This window comes from Anolis carolinensis, chromosome 3 (genome assembly GCF_035594765.1).
Source record: "Anolis carolinensis isolate JA03-04 chromosome 3, rAnoCar3.1.pri, whole genome shotgun sequence".
In the NCBI taxonomy this organism is placed as follows: Eukaryota; Metazoa; Chordata; class Lepidosauria; order Squamata; family Dactyloidae; genus Anolis; species Anolis carolinensis.
The window spans coordinates 89475199-89500145 of NC_085843.1; the positions used below are offsets into that span (position 1 = coordinate 89475199).

Consider the following 24947-nt stretch of genomic DNA (forward strand, 5'->3'; position numbering starts at 1 on the left):
TGAAATTTGCCTGGTATTTTTGGTCTATTTATTTAACACATTGTGTTGTGTTCCCTTGTCAAATGTTTGAATTAAAGTACTGCAATTGCTTTTAAATATTTTATTCAGTAAAAGTTGTAAAGTTTTAATGGAAACTAAAAAGTAGGTTCTACTGCCATTCTCTAGTGACAATCTTTTTTAAAAAATAATTTTTGAAGGGCTTCATGATGGAGTTAACAGCTCACCAAGGACGCGTTGGTGATGTTTTGCAAGTAGGCAGCCAACTTCTGTCAACTGGAAAGCTTTCAGAAGATGAAGAAAATGAAATACAAGAACAAATGAATCTTCTTAATTCACGATGGGAAAATCTCAGGGTTACAAGTATGGAGAAACAGAACAAGTGAGTAAATATGTATTTGAGCAAGCAATTTTGTGTTGTTGTTGTTGTTGTTGTTGTTGTTGTTAGCCTTCAAGTCATTTCCGATTTATGACAATCCTAAGACAGATCTGTCACAGGGTTTTCTTGACAAGATTTGATCAGAAGTTTCTCCTTTGTTTTTCTCTGAGATTGAAATGTAACTTGCCAAGGGTTCCCATGCAAAATATTTATTGCATTATGATGCTTGGGACAAATGTTCTTACATATCCCCCCTCTCATTTTTTTACTGGAATTTCATAAGCATTAGAACTGATTGCAAAAGAATAGGAACAGAATAGAGCAAGCTTTCTGTAAGTTAGTGCTTAAAGTTTCTTCTGCCTAAATAGAAAATAAGATCCCTGCTATATTAAGAAATCACCATGACACAGAGAGTGGACAGACAGGACTGCATTTGGCAGTACAGTGTGCCCTCACTTTTCGTGGGGGTTAGGTTCCAGGCCTGCCCACGAAAAGTGAAAAACCGTGAAGTAGCAGCACTCTTTTTATTTCAATAAATATAGCCCCCCTCTCTCCCTCCCTCTTTTTCTCTTTTAACGTACTTTACTGTATTTCTTGTCATTCCTGAGGCGATGAGGCACAGGCAGGGCCTACTGGCGCTGCCTGCAGGCGGCTGAGGAGGAAGCGCAGGCTGGGTCACGTGCCTCAAACTGAGTCCTTTTGTGCCTGTGAGGGGAGGGCGGGCCGGATGGAGAAATCCGTGAAACAGCGAATCTGCAGAACCCAAACTGCAAATTAGCGAGGGAGCACTGTACTGGCATTGGGGCATTTCCTGTCTCTGCAGCAGCTGGGAGGGATGATTGTGTGGCTCATACCCAGGGACTATCCAGAGTAGTATCAGCCTCATAATATTGGTTAGTGTAAATCTGACCTATGTAGATGAGCTTTCTTTGTTAGAAGAAATATGTGTACTAGTTCATCACATAACTGAGAAGAAGAGTTGGGCTTGCAATGTTACTAATTAAACAGCATTATTTATGAATAGATGTAGATAGTTAATCTTTTTAAAGAAACACTAATAATTAACAGTAAAAATAATCTGGGGGTTGTCTTTATGTTATACTATGTCTCACCTTTTATTAATACATAGCATAGCCAACTAGGGCTTGAGCACAGCAGCCATGAGGTAAATAATTTGAAATAATTTTCAAAACTAGTCATCCATGGGACCATTTCAGAATAATATTATAAAGGTGACTATGGAACATCTGCCGCCTTCTATTCAGTCTGTGGGTCTAGCCCAATGTATTCATTAGATGGACTACCTGCAAGATTCAGGAAGACATTTTTCCCAGCTGCACTAGGAGATATCAGGGTTGATGCTGGAACTGTCATGACACAGAGGCCTTAAAGAGCCACACACACTATTTAGTCCAACAAAAGGTTTATTGCAAAAACAAATAAAAGCTCAGAGACACTTAGCTTCAGTGTCTCTGGCCAAAACTCAAAGAATTTACCCAATCTGGGCTCCAAAAAGCAAATGGAAAATAATCCGGGTTAAACAGGAGGAAAAACCGGATTAAAAAGCAGTCAAAGTAACCAGCAAACAAGCAGCGCTGTACACAAACAGTTCCAACAAGCAGCGTTGCACCCAAAAAGTTAACTGCAAGGAGTTGCCAAAGCCAGCCAAAGTCCAAAAGTCGTCGCCAAAAAAGCCCAAAGAAATGTCGTTTCCAAGTCTGTCAAACAGTGTCGTCATCAAGTCAGTCCACAATCCAGGAAAGGAGAAAGCCACACTCACGAGTAGTCAGTCCAAGTCAAAGATCCACAGGTTACATGAACCCCAGGCTGCAGAACCCAGACCCAAAACCCAACACGAGAACAGGCAGCGACAAATACACACGATACAATAAGGTAACTGACACTTTGCCTTCTGCCAAGGTTCCCCATTTCAGAGCCTACTTTTATCTTACACATCATCATCCGATGATGAGCTGGCCTCCACCCCATCATCATCTCTTATAGCTGTCCTTGTCTTCACACATGAACCCCTGTTTCCATCCCTCCAGTTCCTCCATCTCTTGTCAAGACTTAGGCTTCCCCATGATTCAGATGTATCTCCCGTTTGCCAACCCTCATGTCCCGAAAACCCCACAAACGTGTCACTAGAGGTTAGCTCTGCACATACATCCCTTACCTCTTGTACCTTAGTCCAATCCACTGTGTCCTCCCCATCCTCATCACTCCCAGACCCATCATTCCCAGAGAAACCCATAAATTAATCATCATCTGTGGGAGCAGTAAGTATATCCCGGATCTTCTTCCTCTCCTGTTCTTCATCTGATTCCTGCTCCCGAGTAACCCTCTTTGTGCCTCTATTCCCATCCACCATATATCCTTCCTCGCTCATTGACTCCCCACCACTTGAAAATCCTTCAAATGTGTCTTCATCATTAGTAGGTGTCATAAGTATATCCCAGATCCGTTTCCTTTGCTGTTCTTCTTCTGACTCCTGCTCACGAGTAGCCCTTTTCCCCCTTCTGGTACTCATACTACTGCTTGCAACATTACTTACATGCTCTACTACAACAGGAACTGTTCAGATACAAAGCATGTACAGTAACATTAACCTATGGCCTTTCCCTAAAGGTAGAAATGTCTTAATAGATTAAAAAAACTTCCAAATTACACTGTATGACTTGTCTTGGTAGGTCATGTATACATTTTTATAGGCTATAACAGTTTGCCATGCCAGTAGAGAAGGAACAAGGGGTGAAGAAAATGGATTCATCTTTGGAAGGCATTATAGGTAATACATTATGTTTCATGTTTCTTAAATTAAAGAAATCTTTGGAGAGGTGAAGAGTTGCGATTTCCACTCATATATGATTTAAAGCAGATGTGAAAGGTTTATTTTTCCAAATGTCCAATTTTATAATAGTCAGTGAAAACTTGAATAATTTTTTGGATATGCCTTAAACTGGCTTGTTCTTTCCATTCCTTTTTTCTACTACTACTTTTACATTCTTATAGTGTAATAATATATAAATGAGATGTATGTTGCATCCATAATTTGATAAGAATGGTAAATTCTGGGGACAACATTTAACCTTGGGCACCAAAATGATGATTAAGCTCATATTTAGTGCAATTTAACTTTGTCCACTTTAATACAGTGTATTGCAAGGAAATCAGAAATCAGGCTAGAATACTGAAATGATAAGTCACCATTAAATGCTTTAAATTGTTAGGAAATTTATGGCATATTATTATCCTTTGTGGTACAGCTACATTAATGCAGCTCTTGTGGAAGCCCTGAAAATTACTCATTTATATGTTAGTTTCTTTTAAAAAGCAACTGGATTGGAGTATAATTAAGGTTGATTGTATCATTTGAAGTGGGTGTGCTACTTTCTTCTCAGCTTGAAAGCTACAGTTTACTGATCCTTTTCTTACCTTTTGCTAAGGAAACATTTCATTTGTGTGTTGTTTTAATGAAAGTCATACTAATTTTAAGATTTCAAATCAAAGATACTCTGTTTAAGACCTTTCTGAATTCCAAGAGTTGATGAAATATACAGCCAGTGTGCATAGTGTGTAGCCATAGTTATGTACTAAGAAAAGAGACACATATTGTCCTAGAACATGGGTTGGAATATCTTTTATTTTGTAAAAGCAACCCATTGAGCATTTCAAGTTCCAGTTAGTTTACACTTGTTCCCCTTAAACAGGTCATAAAAGGATAGTTTGGATTAAGGTATTCTGAGTCCATAAAGCATGTCAGGTTTATGAGACCTCACATCATGACCAATAAATAAATAAAAAAATAACTCAGAATTTATTTTTTTCTAAATCTGAGGAACTAGTACTTTTGCATAACTTCTTTATTAAGGCCAACTAATCTGTAAATTATTGCAGCATAGAATCATAGAGTTGGAAGAGACCTCACGGGCCATTCAGTCCAACTCTCTGCCAAGAAGCAGGGGAAAAAAACAAATAAATTTCCGGTTGCAATACAAGAGCATAATATCCAGGTCAAGGAAATTAACTGTATCACTCTTTTGCCCTCCAACCCTCCGAAATAACGAGACAAGACAAGTAAGCTTGGGTTTAAAACTGGGCAACTTTATTGATAGTTACCTATTTAACTTTAATTTGGAACTAGGGCCAAAAATCCTTAGCCATCTAAGAATTTGGTAAGGCATAAGCTGATATTAGTGGTCATACCCGACCATCCATTAAGACTGAATTTAGGGTGAAACACCAGGTCCCCAGTCTATCTAAACCTGGATGACCTAAAGGGGAATGTGTTGGAAAGTTTTGCCTCCGAAACAAATGAGGTCAAAGTCTCCCATTCCAAGGCCATAATCGTTCACCCTCGCCGGGGCTGTAAAAACCCTAAGCGAGGATTCACGCCTCTGGCCAACACCAAAACAGAGGTGCCTTGTGGTGCACACCAAAATAAGAGATTCCCCTAAGCATTCCGCCACAGTTCAGGAGCAAATGTCTATTTAGCTCCTGACCCCCACCAAATTCGAAAGAATTTCCCTAATTCCTTTCTGCAGATCCGCTAAGAAAATTTGGTTGCCCAGTTCGGACAGATGGATCCCATCAGTCCGATACATCGTCGAATCATTGAATCTAATGGTGTCATGAGGGATATAGTAACCCATGCCATTTTCCAAAACCTTCCGCAGGGCCCTATTGACCCGTTTCCTTGCTTTGTCCAATTTTTTACCGTCCCCATAGGGCCAACGTGGCCTAGGAATAATTGCTGACCATGCCAATCCGGTATGAGGCCACACCTCCTGGATCTTGTGCATGTCATTTAAAACCTGGAGAAAAAGGGCCCTGCCTTTAAGCAGCCCCAAATCGTTGCCTCCCAAATGCATAACAATAAGGTCAGGTGGAAAACGGACCCCTGACCCAAACAACAAAGGGAGCAAACCCTCCCACCGCAGACCTCTTCTTCCCCTCCATTCAACAAAAGCCAAGGAAGCGAGGCCGAGATGCTGGCCGTAGGGACCTCTGCGCGCCTGTCGCTCTGCCCAGTGCACATAACTGTGCCCGCAAATCAGGACGCGTCGTCTACTCGCCAACAGGGTGGGTTCTGAAAAACAAAAAGCCATATAACTAATTTGATATATGACGCACATACGCACGGTAAGCACCAGATTTCCATCTTCCCAACATCTTAATTTTGTCTATAGAGTAGCCCATAACAGCAGCAGTGGAAGCAGCCCCAATTCTAAAGGAATGAGTACCAAATTTCTGATCTTTGATACCCAACATTCCTAAGGCCTTAGAAGTCAAGGCCCAGAACTGGTATTTTGTCAACGGTGCTCCATCCCGATGACAAAAAAGAAAACCAGCTGACGTTCCTCTGCAGGACACAAAAGATGACAAAGCTGCAACTGGGCATAATTCCAAATCGCTACAGCATCCCAATTTGATAATGGAACCCTTCCCTTTTTGATCCGTTTTAGAAGTCCTGATAAACAATTCCAATTTGTCCTGCTGGAGCCGCAGGTCCGAAAATTGCAAGGCCCTTCTAGATTGATCAGCCTTTGAAAAGGCGACCAGCTCACTAATACGAAGAGCCCCAAAGAAAGCGGTGAGAGCCGCTGCCTGCAATAGCAAAGCTTCGTAATGAGATTCACAAATTTTGGGCCAAATTTGCTTTAAGCCTTTGAGAATTTCAGGTGTCAATGGCTGACAGCAGTCACGTGGCCTAACCTGCTCCCGCGACAAACCATCCAGCCATTTGCGAAGCCTAAAATTGGCTGTAACATCTGGAAAGCCCTGAGCCTTAAGCCAATAAGCCAGGGCAGACAATTTAGCACAAATAGTTTGAGGGGCCAACCCCTTCCTTTCCAGAAAAACACCAAACTGTGCGACGTGTTCATATGGAATCGGTGAAACAGAACTTATGGCATACAACTTTTTAAACTCATGAAACTCCTGCTCTGACGTAAGATTTTCTGTAAGTCGTGGCCAAAGCCAACTTCATTCCCCGGACTATGGACTGTTCCCAATTTTCCAAAGATGGACCGGCATGTTCTGGGGGTGCAAATCTGCGCTGGGGGCAAGCTGCCTGAAGCGATCCATCTGCATACGGGACAGAGCATCAGTGAGAGAATTATCTGTCCCTGCAATATGAAAAGCTTTAAACAGTATATTATACTTTAGACAGTGGAGTGTAAAAAACCTCAAAGCCTCCATCAGTCTGACTGACTTAGATGTTAAAGAATTGATAACCTGCACCGTAGCCTGGTTATCACACCAAAAATGAACGGTGGAATTTGTCATTTGATCAGCCCACAGCGTGACAGCCACCAAAATTGGAAAAAAACTCCAAAAATGTTAAATTGGACGTTATACCCTTGGTGTGCCACTCCCTGGGCCAAAGCTCGGCACACCAATGCCCATTAAAAAATACACCAAAGCCGATGGCTCCAGAAGCATCAGAAGCTATCTGAAGAGCATCCTTCAACAAAAGATCCTGTCTCCAAAAAGAAATCCCATTATATTGATTTAAAAATTGTAACCAAATGTCCAAATCAGCTTTGATCCCACGTTTAATCCGCACATGATAGTGCGGAAGTCTAACCCCAGAAATAGCATCGCAGAGTCTGCGCAAAAAAGCACGCCCAGGAGCTATAACTCTGCATGCAAAATTTAAATGCCCAATAAGCTCCTGAAACTCCCGCAATGTGGCCTTGTTACGGGTAACAAAAGCTCGAATCCTATCTACTAGATTAAAAACTTTCTCCCTAGGTAAACTGGAGGCTTGCTGCACTGTATCAAGCTCAATCCCCAAAAAGGTCAATTTAGTAGCCGGGCCCTCTGTTTTTTCGGGGGCTAAGGGAACCCCTAACTGATCGGCCAGTTCCTGAAAAGAATGCAGAAGAAATTCGCATTCTCCAGAACCAGACATCCCTATAAATAAAAAATCATCCAGGTAGTGCACAACCCCCGATAAACCCGATTTTGATTTAAGGGCCCACTCCAAAAAGGTGCTAAAGGACTCAAAAGCAGCACAGGAAACTGAACAGCCCATGGGAAGAGCCCTATCCATATAGTACAACCCGTTGAACTGAAAACCCAACAGCTCAAAGTCCAGCGGATGTACAGGCAGTAGCCGGAAAGCAGACTTGATGTCACACTTTGCCAATTCTGCCGCCGGCCCCCTAGATCTAACTTTCCTAACCGCCGAATCAAAAGAAGTATAGTGGACTGTACAAAAATCATCAGGAATCGCGTCATTCACTGACCTTCCCCTGGGATAGGAAAGGTGGTGAATGAGTCGAAACTCCCCCGGTGCCTTCTTTAGAACAATCCCTAATGGCGAAACCCTTAACCTAGGAGTGGGAGGTGACCTAAATGGGCCAAGAACCCTACCCTCTGCAACTTCCTTATTGATTTTAGCAAGGACAACGTCCTCCATGCCAATAACAGATTTCAGATTCGGTGCCCTGAAAGGAGCTCTCTGTCCCATTGCAGGAATCCTAAAACCCTCAAAAAACCCAGCACGCAGATAACTAGCTGCGCCTAAATTGGGATAACTGGATAACCACAAATCTAACTGAACTAGATTAATTGGGCTGGGCCCCTTTGGAAAACCCACCTGAGCCGAAACCTCTCTTGGGATCGTGGTTACCCTTTCCCCCACCCTTACCAGGTTTTCCCTTACTGCAAAATTTGGAAGAATGTTGCCCTGAACAGATGGCACAAACGTGCTGGAACTTGCAACCCCTTCGGGAACAAACTCCCTGCGAAGAATATTCCCAGCATAGCAAGCGTTGTTGAGATTGCTGTGGTTGCTGATACTGGGAATATGGATGCTGACGAAAGGACTGCCCAGCTCGAGAATTTTGAATTGTGTGCCCACTGTCGGCCTTCTCACCCGCAACAGGACGTGCCGGAGTTAGAACCTCCAACCACAGCTGATGGTCAATCAAATCCCAGCGCAAAGTTGGAGAGTGAGCCGCACGAAGCCTAAAGCGCTTGTCATACAAGAGCCAAGCGCCACCTGTAAAATTTACATAAGCCGAATTGATAATGTTCATGTACTGAAAAAGAGAATGGGCTCTGGAAGGGTAAGCCTTCACTAGAACCCCTCCGTGAATTAAAAAGCAAGAGAACCAATTGCCCCAATTCTGGTCCACTTTGCGTTTTTTCATAATTTCCTTTCTTTCATCATCTAAATCATCTTTGTCTTTCTTATCAAGTTCCCTGAAATACAGGGTAAAAATGTCTATGTATTCATTCTTTAAAATTTTATCAATTGTCTTTTGAGCCAAATGCGAGCCTAAAGCTGTAGCACTAAGGCTATCGGGGGCCGGCAAAGGCCAATCAGCCGTGCCCCAAAAACACAAAGAATTCTCAATAGTAGGTGTCGAATCCAAAGAGGCTACCACCACGCTTGGTGCCTCAACCACCGGAGCCACGATAGCTAATTGCGTGCCGCTGGTAGATGGAACAGGCTCGTCAGATGCTTGGGTTGTGATAAGATCTTGAGAGTCTGCCACTCCCCAGGGGAAGGTGTGTGTCCCCTTTACCTAAAGCGGATACGGCACTTCTCATCTCAGCTGCTGCCGCCGAAGTAGATGGAACAGCTTCTGCGGCCACCGGCGTAGATGTAACCAGGCTCGCATCAGTGACAGGCACCGCGGCACTCCTTTCCCCTTCTAAGGCAGAAATACGGGAAAATAAGGACTTAATTAGCCCGGTGTTACTGCCCCCACCAGCCTTCTGCGCCTCCGCAGCAGCAGCCGCTGCTTTCTCTCTTTCCAGTGCCTCAATGCGGGCGACCAACACTCTCAACAACTGTGCTGAGTCTTCATCCTCGGTTGCAGGACCACTTGGTGGAGGCGGGCGCTTTGCTGGAATCTTATTCGCAGGACCCTTGCCCTTAGGCCCCCCGACATTCTTCTTCGGTGGCATACTGCAAAATAAGAAGTTCAGTAAGACCACGAAAAGTCAATATTGAGGAAGAAAGTTCAGTAGAAAATAAATGGGGGGGGGGGGGTGGCAGGAAACTAGAATGAGCCAACTCCCTACCCTATCCGAGCCAAGGGACCCGAAGCGCCTAATATTTCTTAAATCAAAAGCAACTAAGCATCCATTTAATTAAGGCATACAATACCACACACTGATATGCACCTACTATATATACATAATATTAAAATTAATTCAATAAGTTAATACCACAATTTATGTAGAGGATCTCAATAATTTATTGTCCTCAATAGCATATTAAATTAAATTACCCCATGAAAATTAACTAAATATATTAAATAATTAACCCCAATATCAATTCATTAATTAATCAGCCACCATAAATACATATTAATTAATTAATCTCCATACATTATCAATGAATTAAATTGAACCATCTAATCAATTACCAATAATCCATTTGTATTTTTAAAACTAATCAGTCAATACCATCAATTGTCATAGCATTAAACCAATGCAATGTGAGTATGCCCAAATTAAAAATGGCCACCGCCATTAAAATCCATTAAAAAATGTTCCGCAAAATGGCTGCCATGAAGCGCCTAAAATGGCTGCCATTCCCTTAACAAAGATGGCCGACCGACCAACAAAATGGCCACCATTGTTCTATTTAATATGCCAGCTACAAAAATGGCTGCCCGTCCTTTCCAGCCTAATTCCCTTAACAAATATGGCTGCCGCAACAAACACTTGCCCATGCCCACAAGTAAAATGGCTGACCAGCCCTCACTCAACATGGCGACCAACATGGCTGCCCAAAGAAAAAACGCGGCAAACTATAAGGCAAAAAGAGCGCGAAATTCAAAGAACCGACACTAACGGCTATGGCAATCTGCCCAGCAACAGGGACGAATTCGTGCCACAAACACACCAAATCTGCCCAGCAACACCTCTACATAAAACTAGTAATAAAATGGCGACCCTACCACATAGCTTCCATTCAAAAACGCCAAATCAAAACGCGACCCAAACAGCCAATTCATCATTCATACCATCAAAACAAAATTACACAATAAAATAAAGCCAACTTAAACATGGAAAAAAGGAACATCATCCCCATATCTCCCAAAAGTAAAGCCCCCGCCTACACCTTCACTCTAATAATAGGCTCGGGACCATGCAAAGAAAGAAGGGAGGAACGGAGAAGAGGCGCGCGGGCCCCGAACACACCCTCCTCTGCCCAAACCCACATAGAACTGGGGAAGCAAATTAATTTCTAAACAAATTCTTAAAATTACCAGGCACAATGACGTCGAGGGAGAAGCAAAGCAGCAGCCAAGGCCAACCCTGGCTCCCCTGCCTCAGCCTCTCTCCCTTCCCATACAGACCTCAAGCAGTAGTATAAACAGATGAAAAAGGAATAACTCTCCCTCGACGTTCTCTTCCTGGACCTCGGCACCAAGGGACAGGAGCTCCCACTTTTGGATCCTCTCACGTCGAAGCTCCAAAAGTGAGTGATCTAAGAGGTGGGCAGCTTCCTAGAAGCCCCGCCCCCTTCCAGAAGTCTCTCCTTCGTTGGGAGGGGGCAAATCCCCTTCCCTCCCCCAGCTGCGCAGTGGGGGGAAGTTTCTTCTGCTTTGAAGAGCAGAAGCTCATCATACTAGAGCATTGATCCACTTTAAATCCAGTTTGTGCCTTCAAAATTCTACTATAACTTTATGACTACTACTTGTCACAACTAATTATGTAAAACAATTAATCTACTAGTCCTAACTAATAGAATTGAGTTGGGAATTTTAGGTAAGCGTTGATTTACTAATTACCAAAACTTTGTGGGGTTTCTTTTCTCTGAGACCATTCGTTAAGTTTTGGGCATTACATGAAGAGGTTTTTCTTTTGTTTTGCCTGTCCGAAATCTGTTGCAAGCCAACGCAATTTCCCCCCCCCCCCCCCTTGGATCTGTTGAAAGGACTTTGTGGGAGAAAAGAAGAGATGGAAAGGAAACATTTTGTGCAAGGTGTATGACTCTGTATTATCGTTGGCCTTTATTAATATTCTTTTCTGTATTAAAAAGTCCCAGATATGGTAATCATTTCCATTAATTTGTTTTCTCAGAGAGAGGTTGGCAGAGGAGAAAATAAGGAATAAAATCAACTGATTTTGCTTTTTGTACTGTTTACAGCTCTGTAATCCATCCCTTCCCTGCTCCTATTTTTAAAGACAAGACAATAAGAGCCACAGTAAAATTTTATATAGAAATATTATAGTGTTGAGTATCTTATTTTCCTGTTCCTTTCCTAATAAGTTTCTCCTCCTCCGCCTACATTAATCAGCCCAAATCTCATGCTCACAATTTAGCTGAAATCAAATAGCTTCACGTGATCTCTATTATATAAAGCATGCAGGACAACTAGATTACATTGTCTTCCTCTTCTTTTCAAGTTTTTTGGATTCTGATATGTATTTTAAGTATTTTACATTGAGGTTATTTTATGCTCTTAATATATTTTCACAGTCCCAGATGTCATGCTTCTAATTTCTCCCTACAACATCTCTTTCTTGACTTGATGAAATCAATCAACCACCAGGTACAGTCCTGTTGACTACATCGGTGTAGGAACTACAGCAGCTATGTAAGAATAACATAGTAAGTTAAAATACATAGATGATGGGGACCTAATAAAATTCAGGAAAGAATTATAATGCCATCTGAGGCTGGTCATTCAGTGACTGTCTCACCAAAGGCCAACCAAAACATCCAAGTCTTCAGTTGTTTCCTTAAGGAGGATAGAGAAGGAGCCAACCTAATTTCCCTGGGGAGGGAGTTCCAGAGTTGGGGGGCCACAGCCAAGAAGGTCCTCTCTCTCATCCTCACCAAACGTAATTGTGAGGAAGGTGGAAGCGAGAGGAGGACCTCCCCAGAGGATCTTAGAGATCGTGTAGGTTCATAGGGGATGACGTGGTCACGAAGATAGGCAGATCCCAAACTGTTTAGAGCTTTATAGGTAATAACCTGCACCTTGAATTGGGCCTGGAATATTATCGGCAGCCAGTGAAGCTGCTTAAACAGGGAGGTTGACCACTCCCTGTAAGCAGCTCCAGTTAGTAACGTAGCTGCCGACTGTTTTTTTTAAAATATTTTTATTTTTAAAAGTTGTAAAACACCCACAATATGCATTATAAACATATACACATACAAATACATAGACAACCCATCACCCACAATACAATTACCCCTCAACCCACCCCCAGTATGACCCACCACCTTGACTCCCGACACTGAACAATGTAGAGTTTATACATAAATTTGTTTAACCCTCTGTGCTTCTGGATCAATAAATTCCACTTGTTTTTATCACTTAGATTCCCCCATCAGATATGCTAAGGCCAGCTTCCAATTTCTTTCAAAAACTTCATGACTTTCATGTTTCAGATTGCTAGAAATCTTGGCCATCTGTGCATAATCCCTCAATTTATCCTTCCAAATTTTAATACTTAATGTTTTTTCACCTTTCCAGTCACTGGCAATCATTATGAGTGCAGCCGCAAAACTGTACAGGCAGATTTCTCTTTCTGGCTTCAGTAGTTCATCACTGAATAACCCTAAAAGGCACATCCCTGGATTTTTTTTTACTTTGTTGTGAATCATTTTATTTGTTTCTTTTATAATTTTTTTCCAATAGACTTGCACCAATTCACAAGACCACCATACATGAAAGAAGGTCCCTTTCTGTGTTTTACGCCTCCAATAGCATCCCGATTGTGATTTGTCTATTTTGGCTAGGAGAGCTGGGTTGTGCAGCATCTATAAAACATTTTATATAAATTGTCTCTTATTGAGGCCGCCACTGTAAATTTAAAGCCGTTTTTCCACAGGTTCTCCCAATTATCAAAGTCTATGTTTCTTCCTGGATCTTTTGCCCATGAAATCATGGAGGTTTTTACTTGATTATCTTCCACATTGTAACATAGAATACAGTGCTCCCTCACTAATCCGCGGTTCGGGTTCCGCGGATTCGCTGTTTCACGGATTTTCCCATCCAGCCCGCTCTCCCCTCACAGGCACAAAAGGACTCAGTTTGAGGCACATGACCCAGCCCACGCTTCCTCCTCAGCCACCTGCAGGCAGCGCCAGTAGGCCCTGCCTGCGCCTCATCACCTCAGGAACAACAAGGAAGACAGTATAGTACATTAAAAGAGGAAAAGAGGGAGGGAGGGAGGGGGGCTATATTTATTGAAATAAATAGAGTGCCGCTACTTCGCGGTTTTTTCACTTTTCGCGGGCAGGCCTGGAACCTAACCTGTTGTAGTTGGGCCAACGGGCAGTAATGGTTCTATGGGTGAAACGGGTAGAAGGAGAAAAAGGGCTAATAGAGAGCAGGTGCTTGATGAAGAACAACAAGTAAAGCGGGTCCGGGAAATACTTATGGCTCCTTCAGAGGATGAGACTTTTATGGGTTTTCTAGTGATGAGGAGTCCATACTAGATGATTATTTCGCAGAGAGTAGAGGAACTAAAAGGTCTACTCGAGAGCAGGAGTCGGATGAGGAAAGAGAAAGGAAAAAGATCCAGGATATACTCACTGTTCCCACGGATGAGGAGACTTTTGAGGGATTCTCTGGGAATGATGGGTCTGGGAGTGAGATGGAGAGTGCTGACTGGACTCAAGTAAATGTGGATGATGAGCCAGCCCATGGGGCTGCATCAGGGGATTGGCAAGCCTCTCATACTTCTGGGACATGGGGAGATCTAAGTCTTGAACAGAGATGGAGGGGCTGGAGGGATGGGAGGCAAGGTCCACTAACAAGATCAAGATCAGCTGTGATTGATGAGGAAAGGGCGGAGGTCTTATCAGCATCAGACTCTGACGAGTAAGTTAAAAGTAAAGTTTGGAGAACTATTGCCTTGCAGAAGGCAAGGTGTCATTTTGGGGACATTGCTTTGTCGCTGCCTGTTCTCCTTGGGTCCTGGCTATACAGCTTTCTAATAATCTGGATTGAATCCTGCTTCGGTGTTCCTGGCTTCTGACTCCTGTCCGGCTCCTGACAACGACGTTTCCAGTTTGGCGTTTCCAGTTTGCTTTGGTATTCCTGCTCCGGCGTTTTTGGTTTGGCGTTTGCTTTGGCATTTCTGCTCCGACATTTCCGGTCTGGCGTTTGCTTTAGCGTTCCTGCTCCGGCGTTTCCAGTTTGGCGTTTGCATTGGTTTTCCTGCTCTGGTGCTTCCAGTTTGGCATTTGCCTTGGCATTTCTGATCCAGCGTTTCCAGTTTGGCATTTGTCTTGGCGTTTCTGCTCCAGCACTTCCAGTTTCGCGTTTGCCTTGGCGTTTCTGCTCCAGCGCTTCCAGTTTGGCGTTTGCCTTGCCGTTTCTGCTCCAGCGTTTCCAATTCAGCGTTTGCTTTGGCGTCCCTGCTTTGGCGCTCATACTTTGGCTTTTCTGGCTTTTGAACCCGGTCCAGCTCCTGACCTCCGTCTGTGCTTGCTCCTGACTTGGCGTCTCCAGTTTTCTCCCTTTGGTCTTTGAAACTCGTCCTGGCTTCAACTACAATTTTGCTTGCTGCCTTTTGGGAGCGTTTTGCTCTTTTCCAGCCCTTTGCGCCACAGCATTGAGTGGCGTCAGTTTTGGTAACGTTCCTGTTACATTTGCTGGGGATTATCAAGCCAGATAATCCGGTTTATCCTTTTGTTCTTGCTTTTGACTCCTTTTGAACTAAGACGTTTACTTTTGAAGAGGAACACTGCAGTTAAATGTTTCTGAGTTTAAAATATCATTTAATAAACATTTAAGAACTTTCCTTTATGTGTGTGGCTGTGTCACGACATAACCCCCATGAAAAGTGAGGGCACACTGTATATTTATAAAGTCTGGCTATTAAACCTTTTTTCCCTTTGTCTAGTATAGTTTCCAGTTCTGATTTATTTGAAGCAAATCCCTTCTTTTCATCCTTTTAAAATCTTTCATATAATTGGTGATAACGAAATCAGTCTTTGATACCCAGTTCATCTTTTCCCCTCAATGCCCATTGGCCCTTAGTTCTGGTAAGTAATTTCCCGTAAGTTCTTACGTCATCCTTCGTGGAGGGTCTCATAATAGTTTCTAATGGTCTCAACCACAAAGGTGTTTTCGGTTCCATAGCTAACTTGTACCTATTCCAGATATCTATTAGGCTTCCTCTAATTATATGTTTTTAAAAGCCTTATTTAGCCTCTCTCCTTCATACCATAGGTATGCATGCCATCCAAATCATAATCCATATCCTTCTAGGTTAAGTAAATTGGGATTCTTGAATTGTATCCAGTCTTTGAGCCAACTCATGCAGGTAGCTTCATAATAAGTTCTTAGGTCTGGTAAATTCAGTCGCCCTCTCTCTTTGGTGTCAATTAGATTCTTGTAAGCAATCTTGGCTTTTTTCCCTCACCAAACAAATTTCATAATATCCCTTTTCCATATGTTAAAAATTTTGGTCCCTTTGATGATGGGTATGTTCTTAAATAAAAGAGCATTTTTGGGAGTACCATCATCTTAATTATTGTTACTCTGCCCAACCAGGATAATGGTAACTTCTGCCAATTTCTGGACCATTTTCAAAGGCAGCCCCACATAGAGTGTGTTACAGTAATCCATCTTTTAGGTAACTAGAGCATGCACAACCAAGGTCAAGTCAGACTTCTCGAGGTACGGTCGCAGTTGGTGCACTTGTTTTAGTTGTGCAAAGGTCCATCCAGCCACCACTGACACCTGAGCATCAAGTGACAGAGATGAATCCAGAAGGATCCCCAAACTGCAGACCTGTGCCTTCAGGGGGAATGTGACCCTGTCAAGCACAGGTAGCCACCCTATGCCCCCATCGGTCGAACGACTGACTTGGAGGACCTCTGTCTTATGAAGATTAAGCTTCAACTTGTTGGCCCTCATCCAACCAATCAGAGCGGCCAGACACTGGTCTAGGATCCGAGGGCCTTCCTTGGAGGTAGGTGGAAAGGAGTAGTGGAGTTGACTGTCACCGAACTCCAAAACCCTGGATGACCTCGCCCAGCAGCTTCATATAGACATTAAAAAGCATGGGGGAAAGAATAGAACCTTGTGGGACCCCACAGGTCAAAGGCCAGGGGTCCTAGCAGGTATCCCCAAGCTTCACCATCTGGGTGCAGCCCTCCAGGAAGGAGTGGAGCCACTGTAGTGCAGTGCCCCCAATCCCCATTCCCGAGAGCCGTCCCAGAAGGATAAAATGATCGATGGTATCGAAAGTCACTGAGATGTCTAAGAGAATCAACAGGGACACACTCCCCCTTTCAAGTTCTCTACAGAGGTCATCCACCAAGTCATCTGAATACCATGACCAGGCCTAAAGCCAGACTGGAATGGGTCAAGATAATTGGTGTCTTCCAAGAATCCCTGGAATTGAGAGGCCACCACTCACTCCAGAACCTTGTCTAGAAATTGGAGGTTTGAAATTGCTCGATATATATGCATGCCTAGGATTTTATTTCCTCCTGTAGGCATATGTTGTTTTAAACAGTTCCCTAGCAGTATGTCCAGTGTCAGGATAATCAATTTTGTCCTTGAAAATATAAATACTCCAGGACAGCATACAATGACATTTTGTATTATTTTCTTCTACTTGAATAAACTATAATTATTCTGATTAGAAGAAGTGTGCTACAAGAGTAGGATTACTTAGGATTTCTGAAGACTTTCTACAGACATACATTGTAGAAATATCATCATGAAAGCTGAAACAAATGTCAAAAAGCTACAGCCTGCTCCCTCATCCTAGAAGCAAAAATCTGTCAGGCATTTCCAAGCTTGAACTAGAACAGCCTCTCTCTGCTGGCATGGCAGCTGCTCATAGAGTGAATTATATACAGATTAAGTGTAACCAGGCCACAGCAGCAGTGTAACAGCAGCAAAGCTCAGGTATGAGGCACACATTCTTGGATTTGCAAAGCAGGTGGCTAGAATGCTCTCTGAAGGTGGGAAAAGAAAGGACAAAGACACAAGTCCCTATGGCGTAGAGCAGCAACTGAGTCAATAGCAAGGCCTGGTTGCCAAGCACACACTTTTCCTACTCCATCTGTGATGCTTATATCCTTTTGTTTCAAAAACTGAAACAGACGCTGATTTACACAGGATACCACAATTTCCTGTGATTGATTCCCATGTGCACGGCCAATGGAGGTGGCAAACCTCAAGTGCCCAGCACACATTCTTCCTGCTGCATCCTGATGGGAACATGCTAGCTACTACTTTGGAATGAAAGAGCAGAAAAGGCACAGGAAGAATGTGTGCCTGGTCATCACACCTTGCCACCATCTCTGTTGCTGCTCTGAGACTGCTTCCTGGTACTGGTTGCACTTTTATTTATTTACCTATTTATACTTCACTATTTTTGCATTTTCACTCTTTAGAGTTTACTGTATATTTTTAATAGTGACATTCTTACTACTATCTATTAAAGACATGTCAGGGGGTACATCTGCTGCCACTGAAAAATACAATGCTTGTAGGAGTGTGCCTGTCCCTCTGTCTGGGCAACATGTCACTGAAAGGCAGTGAAATATAACAATAACACCATGTAACAAAATTAAAAAAGTCTGTTCCTGGTTTGAAAGTGTTATTTCTTGTTTAATTGTGTGGTACTTACTTTGAAAATAGTTGTTATACTCCAGAAACTTTGTTTTTGTGGCTGCCACAAACTATGTTTAATTGGCTGAGACTCTATGAGATAGTCATTAAAAAACTATAGCAAAATGTGGTGCAGGATGTCCCACAAAAACTAAGTGTTTGCAGTTTAATAAACTTTTCCCATGTTTTTATGATAGAAAGAATTAGGAAATGGTATTTATAACCTAGGAACAAAAATCATGTTGCATAGTGTTATCAGAGAGAAAATTATGTTTAATATTTTGCTTTTATTCTTTCATACAGCAATACTTTAATCAAAGTTGTGTCTAAACCTTACTATTGTGCTGGTTGAAGGTTGTGGTGTTGTTGTGCAGTGATAATGGGTTCAATAATAAATGGCATGGCAGAATTTTACTTCCCTGAATCCTATACAGTTTGCATGATCTCCAAGGAAAGAATGGAAAAACCAGTAAATTATAGGTGATGAGATTCGTTAGTGGGTGAGACCAGAAGCTGCAAAGACACAATTCTGATCCCTTTGTGTTGGTGAACTAGAATAGTTTAAGACGTTGTGCATAACTAGCTTTTTGCAAAAGACACATCGTGCCAGAGGAAAGTCCAGAAAAGAGATGATAAAGAATATGTATAGAGGTTTAGCTGGATCTGAAATTTGTCTATCCCCCCAAATCAGCCCAGAATTGCCTCGATTCTACCATCAATTCTCTTTCTCTTCCCTTGCTACAATGTCAGTGCACAGATGCACTGGACAGAATAGATTTGTAAAACTGTTCCCCCTCCCCATGTTCTGCCTCATGTGTTTATTTTTAAGCTAGTGTGGGACAACTGCATTGTTAGCCATTCTTCGACTTGCTATCTTTGTTCTTTATATTCAGTGATACTAGTAAATGTGCTAATTATAGTTTGTGGTTGCAGGAGATACTATTATATTGGAGGGGTTCCTGCTTTTGGTCCCGTCTCAAGTACAGCTGGTGGGAACGAAAGAGGGGTCCTTCTCTGTGATCACTCCCTGTCTCTGGAACTCCCTCCCTCCTCTCCTTTAAAAAAAAACTCTTGAAGATGCACTTATGCACTTTAGCATATGGAGAGGAGGACTAGGGCATTTTAAATTAATTCCATCAGATTGTTGGCTAACGTATTTCACCTCATGGCGGCTATGACATATTTTAAGTGAACACCTATGATAGCCATTTCTAATGTATTTTAATTGTCTTACATGGTGTAGTTTGAATGTTAATTCATGTTATTAGTGTTATGTGTATTGGATTATTTTATACTGTTTTAATTAGTTTGCTATAAGTTTATTGTTATTATTGTGTAATATTTTGAGTTTTAATGTGTTTGTATTATTTTGGGCATTGAATGTTTGCCTTTTTCTGTATGTAAACCACCCTGAGACTCTCTGGGAAAGAGGACTGTCTAGAAATAAAGTTTTTGTTGTTATTGTTGTTGTAATAATAATAATAATAATAATAATAATAATAATTTTATTTTTATACCCCGCCCCATCTCCGCGAAAGGACTCGGGTCGGCTTACATGGGGCCAAGCCCAGGTCACAAACAATATAAAAACATAACAGTAAAATAACCAATCAACAATAAAACAAGTCATTATTATTATTATTATTATTATTATTATTATTACTATTACATTATTATTAAATGCATCAATACATTGGTTAATCAGTTGAAAATAAATTACATAGGCTTTAAAATATTTTGACATGACCTATTAAATACTGTGGGTTTTTTTTAAAAGAAATATATATGTTGCAGTGGGAAACTGTGAGAAAAAACTACAAGAAAGATTGTATAACTGTCCTGAAAATTATATTTCAGAAATTATATTTCGGAATTAAAGCCTCTGTAAAATCAGTAGCAAGAGAAATACATTAAAATGTAGATGAAGAACAGTATCTATTTTATACACTGCCTTTCTCCCCATGGGGACTCAAGGCAGCTAACAATCCCAAACTTTAGCCAAAATTTTAAAAGTGCAATACAAAAGTTAAAAAAACTAAATAGCAGAACAGTATGTTAAAAACAGATTAAAATATAATATACTCTTAAAATAGCTTTTACAACTCACAATTTCCCCAAATTTCACCCACACTTCCCCAGCTTTCTTCAGGTGGAAGTTGAAGGCTGAGGCCCCTTCCGCACAACTGTATAAAATCTACATTGAACTGGATTGTATGGCAATGTGGACTCAGTTCAAAGCAGATATTGCGGATTATCTGCTGTGATATTCTGGGTCATATGGATGTGTGAAGGGGCCCTGAGTTGTCCTGGCTGCATTTATAAAGGAGCCATGGCCAATCTGTTGGCTAGAATGGTCCCAAGCAGAAGTTCTTATACTGAGGCCCAGAAGGTAGGCAAAGCAGGAATGCTGGGTGTTAAAGCTCTAACCTTCTGGGCTGCCATAATGTTTCTTGCCCCCAATACAATGAATATATCATGTTATAATTGAACCACTGTCATATCCTATATTTTGCAGTATAAAATCATGCATTTTAAACATTGAGGATCTAATTGAATGGGCTTCTTTTTATTTGGGGCCACTGAAGACTAAAAAATAAACTATGGTTTGTCTGGTTACCATAATTGGCTGAAATTGCTTAAGAAAATGTTAAGAGAGATAGTAAACAGTAATGTGACATTCCAGCACATAAGACTCCATCCACTTTACCAGCACAGTTAACTTGTGTTGAACTACTGATTGAATGTTTGAAAGAAGGGGCTTCATATACAGTAGAGTCTCACTTATCCAACATAAACGGGCTGGCAGAACGTTGGATAAATGAAAATGTTGGATAATAAGGAGGGATTAAGGGAAAACCTATTGAACATCAAATTACATTATGGTTTTACAAATTAAGCACCAAAACATCATTTTTTGAAATTGAAAACACCTGGAAGATCAAAGTTGGGAACACACTGATATACTGTAGATTCTACTGATGTACTGTAGAATCCCACATTGAGCATAAAGGAATGGCAACATTGGAAAACCAAAGTTTGCTGAACACTGATATTGGCCAACTGTCTCCAGAATCTCACCTGGAGCTGGTGGTCTGTGTTGGGAAGGCTTGGCTTGTGTCTTCCAGCCTAGCAGAATGGGGCTGGACTGGATAGCCTCTTGAGAAAAAAAGGCCAGAAGTGCAAGTTGCTGTAAGGCTGTCAGAAGTAAAAGCGGGAGGAGGAGGAGGAGGAGGAGGAGGAGGAGGAGGAGGAGGAAAAGGGAGTGCGTGGGGGTGAAAAGGAAGGGAGAAGGGAGAGGGAGAGAGGATCTGGAGCAAAGTGTGTATGTGCAGGAAGCCCAGCATGTTGCCTTGGCTTCTCTCCCCTCCATTCCTTCCTTCGAATCAGGAACTCTTTTCTCACACTGATTTGGGAACTAGGCTGAGCTGGAGAGATGTTTCCAAGGCTCTGTATGCACCAAGAGCAGAGAGAGGAGAGCCATTGTGTTTCCTTTTTCCCCTCCTCCCTCCCTTGCATACAAATGGCCTCTAATGGGGCGATTCACCTCCCTTCCCTCCGGAGATGTGCTTTCCTCCTCCTCCCTGTTTTTTTTGCATGGGACTCTCACCATGTATTGAATGAAGGCAAAGGGTGCAATGTTTCCAATCCGCCACAAGATGGCGACGGATAATACGGAATGTCGGTTAAACGGAAGTCGGATAAGCGAGACTCTACTGTACCTCATTTTGATTAATACAGAAGTTGAAGAATAACCTTTGATAGTTGTCAAAGGCCAATCAAAACAAATAAAAAGCAATGCCCAACAGTGTATTTCTGTGGAAGGTAACATTTCTTCCTTTCCTAGCAGATCAGTTCAAACAAATTAATATCTTTCTTAGACAATGTCTACCATCAACCACAAGTGCTCAAGAAGAAAATGGACTGCCTTGCTACCTGACTATAAGCCACTTTTTTATTAATAAAATAGGCAAGGCTTCTCACATTTCAGTTACTATAAAAGCCCATATCTAAAACACGTATCTTCCCTTCCCATATTGTTTAAAAGAGACAGGCAATTACTGGCACAATGTATGTGCTGTAGATAGCAGTTACAGAATACTGGCCAACACATCCCATCATAAAGATCATCTTATCTTTTGTATTCAAGAAATGTGGAGGTTTTATGTCGCAGAAAATATTTCAAAACAGTTGAAGGCACAGAAATCACTGGTGGATTTCATACATTCACTGGTCTGAAATATTTAATATTTATGCTGAAAATTGTTGACATTTTTATTTTGGTATTCTCTTTGTTTACAGAGTGAGAATATTTCTTTTGTTACCAGATTTTTTACAAAACAAACAAAGGGAACCCTGATATTTTCAAAGCAATTCCCAGTCTTTCACAACTGACTGGATGGGGGATGAAATTTGAGACTTTGGCCCCAACTCAAAAACAGTTCTGTTTTCCCAAATGACGTTTTATTTTATGTTCCAGATTTATTATGATGCAGAGAGGGGGGTAATGAAAATAGTTAACACCTATAACATGTATGTTTGCTATGTTTACAATTTCTTGTTATGATAGTCTTTTCTTTATTGTAAATATCTAAGGAGCATTTCTAAATGTTCAACTGAGGTTTAAAGTTATTGTAAAACTAGAAATGTAAGAAGAAAGAGGGATTTTTTAATTGGAGTTCATTTTTTTTATATATGGGGAGCAATATCCTGCAACTTGCTGCAGCTCTGAATTCCCCAGTAATGTATTATGGTTACCAAATTTAGGAAATGTTATATATTTTTTAATCAGAAATACATCAAGGTTTGGCCTTCTGGGAAGACTCTAGGCATCTTATAGATAAAAAATAGAGTTTTTCTAAGAAGCAGGCTTAGCTATCTACATTGGAATGGAAGAAAGGTTATATTTTTAGCAGGAAAGAATATTGTACTATTGTCAGTCAAGTATGTTACATATATTTCAGTGAAATATAGACAGTAAGGTCTGATTATTACTGGTTATGTCCAGTGAGATCAGATCCACTAAATCAGTCATTCAGTGGGTTAATGCTGTTGGGTAATTTCAAAAAGGAAAAAAAAAAGCATTTAAAAATTAGCAACAACAGCAATAACAGCAGATTTGTCAGGTCAGAAGCTTCTTGAGCTGGCAGTAGAGGGAATGAACTTCAGCAATTACAGGAGCAGGGTCAAGTTTTGAATTTTATTAAAGACTTTACTGAAAGAACTACATTTCTATACAAGCAGTCCCTGAGTTACAAACATCAGGCTTACAAACAGCTCATAGTTAAGAACAGGGTGAGACAACAGAAAATAGAAATCTGGCCCTTGGAAGGGAAATGCAACTCCCACCAATGATGAATAAGGACCAAATTCGCCACACAGAGCCCTCACGACCCATTCTACATCCTGGTATGTTTTGGAAGAGTTTGGACCATGGATGATGGAACTTGCAGTATCTTCACTCACTTCCTGAAACCACTGTGACCCCCACCAATTTCTGATCAAGACCAAACTTGACACACAGAGTCCCCATGACCTACTTTACAGCCTGGCAGTGTTTGGGGGGGGGGGAGGACCATGAATGATGGCACTTGCATATGGGAGTTATAGTTTCCTGCAACAACTAAACCCACCTAACACTTGGCACACAGGCAAATGATGCCTTTCTCAAATGACCCGGGCACTGCTGGGTCCCCAAGCTAGTGTGTGTGTGTGTGTATATATATATATATATGTGTGTGTGTGTGTGTGTGTGTGTATGTATGTATATATATATATATATATATATATATATATATATATATATATATCTGAAGTTACACTTAAAATACATCTGTTCTGACTAACATACAAATTCAACTTAAGAACAAACCTACAGAACCTATCTTATTCGTAACTCAGGGACTGCCTGTATAAGAAAGTTTGGGCCTAGCTGCCTAACTATCTGGCTCTCTGGAGTTATCTTATCTCTGTACATGCTCACAGGAGAAGAACAAAATGGAGGACTCAGGGGCTTGGCCTGCAGTCTGGAAACTTTGAATAAAAAGGCATGTCCCTGAGAAGTATCACTTTAATCAACAAAAATAAGAGGAGAGAATGGAGGAAGGGCTTTTCTTGCCAGCTAACTAAGCTGTCTGTCTGTCTCCTTGTTGAGGACTATTTGTGTAGGATGTGCAAGATGTGCAGGATGTGGTTGAGTACCAAGAAATAGACAGGGAAAAACCACTGACTCAGTGGATCTTCAACAGTTCAATAGTCCCCTGTTGGGTGAGAAGGGTGGGATATAAATGTTGTAATAAATAAATTGTAATAAATAGTAGGATTCAGTCAGTGAGAAGTAGAATTCACTGAAATATTATGCTCTGTGTAGAAAAGTCAGTAAATGGAAAAACGACTGCCATTCAGGATTTGATTCTGGATGAACATGCTGACCTGGTTTGTATCCAGGGCCGGCCCCACTATTGAGGCACCTGACGCCGCCGCCTCGGGCGCAGGCCCGGGGGGGCGCCGTCAGGCTGGGCGGGAGGCGGGGCACCGCCCTGACGGTGCCCCGCCTCCTGCCCAGTGCGCCCTGGCCCGTCTGGCCTTTTCTAGCTGGCCAGACTGCAGCGGAGGTCCCTGCAGGCCGCAATCGCGGCCTGCAGGGACCACCGCTGCAGTCTGGCCTGCTAGAAAAGGCCAGACGGGCGAGCGGGAGTAGCGTGGGAGGCGGGGCCAGCTCTGACGCCGCTCCCCCCCCCCGCCCAGCGTGCCTTGGCCCTGCCTCCCACGCAATCGCGGCCTGGAGGGACCTCCGCTGAACTCTGGCCTGCTAGAAATGGCCAGACGGGCGAGCGGGGGTAGCGTGGGAGGCGGGGCCAGCTCTGGCCCTGCCCCCCCGCCCAGCGTGCCCTGGCCCCGCCTCCCACGCTGCGTGGGAGGCGGGGCCAGGGCACGCTGGGCGGGGCCAGAGCGCCGGTGGCGGGGGCGCTTTTCAGCACCCCCGCTTCACATCAAAAAATATCTCC

General features: G+C 42.2%; 2 protein-coding genes across 15 annotated transcripts in view; one reads left to right on the forward strand and one right to left on the reverse strand.

Moving 5' to 3' along the window:
* dmd (dystrophin) overlaps nucleotides 1–24947 on the forward strand; it is a 1684732-nt gene that overhangs the window by 640676 nt on the left and 1019109 nt on the right. For all 14 annotated transcript variants that reach the window (XR_010004953.1, XM_008107345.3, XM_016992722.2 and 11 more), the window contains one exon: nucleotides 198–379. Coding sequence is in view for 13 of the 14 variants with exons in the window: in XM_008107345.3 (XP_008105552.2) it covers nucleotides 198–379 (182 nt within the window). In the remaining variant the exon portion in view is untranslated. The remainder of the gene's footprint in view (nucleotides 1–197; nucleotides 380–24947) is intronic.
* LOC134297995 (uncharacterized) lies at nucleotides 4230–9563 on the reverse strand. Its single transcript, XM_062977200.1, has 2 exons — nucleotides 8917–9563; nucleotides 4230–5465 (listed from the first exon to the last, which is right to left on the reverse strand). The coding sequence occupies exons 1-2, from the start codon at nucleotides 9299–9301 to the stop codon at nucleotides 4867–4869; spliced, it is 984 nt and encodes a 327-aa protein (XP_062833270.1). The 5' UTR covers nucleotides 9302–9563; the 3' UTR covers nucleotides 4230–4866.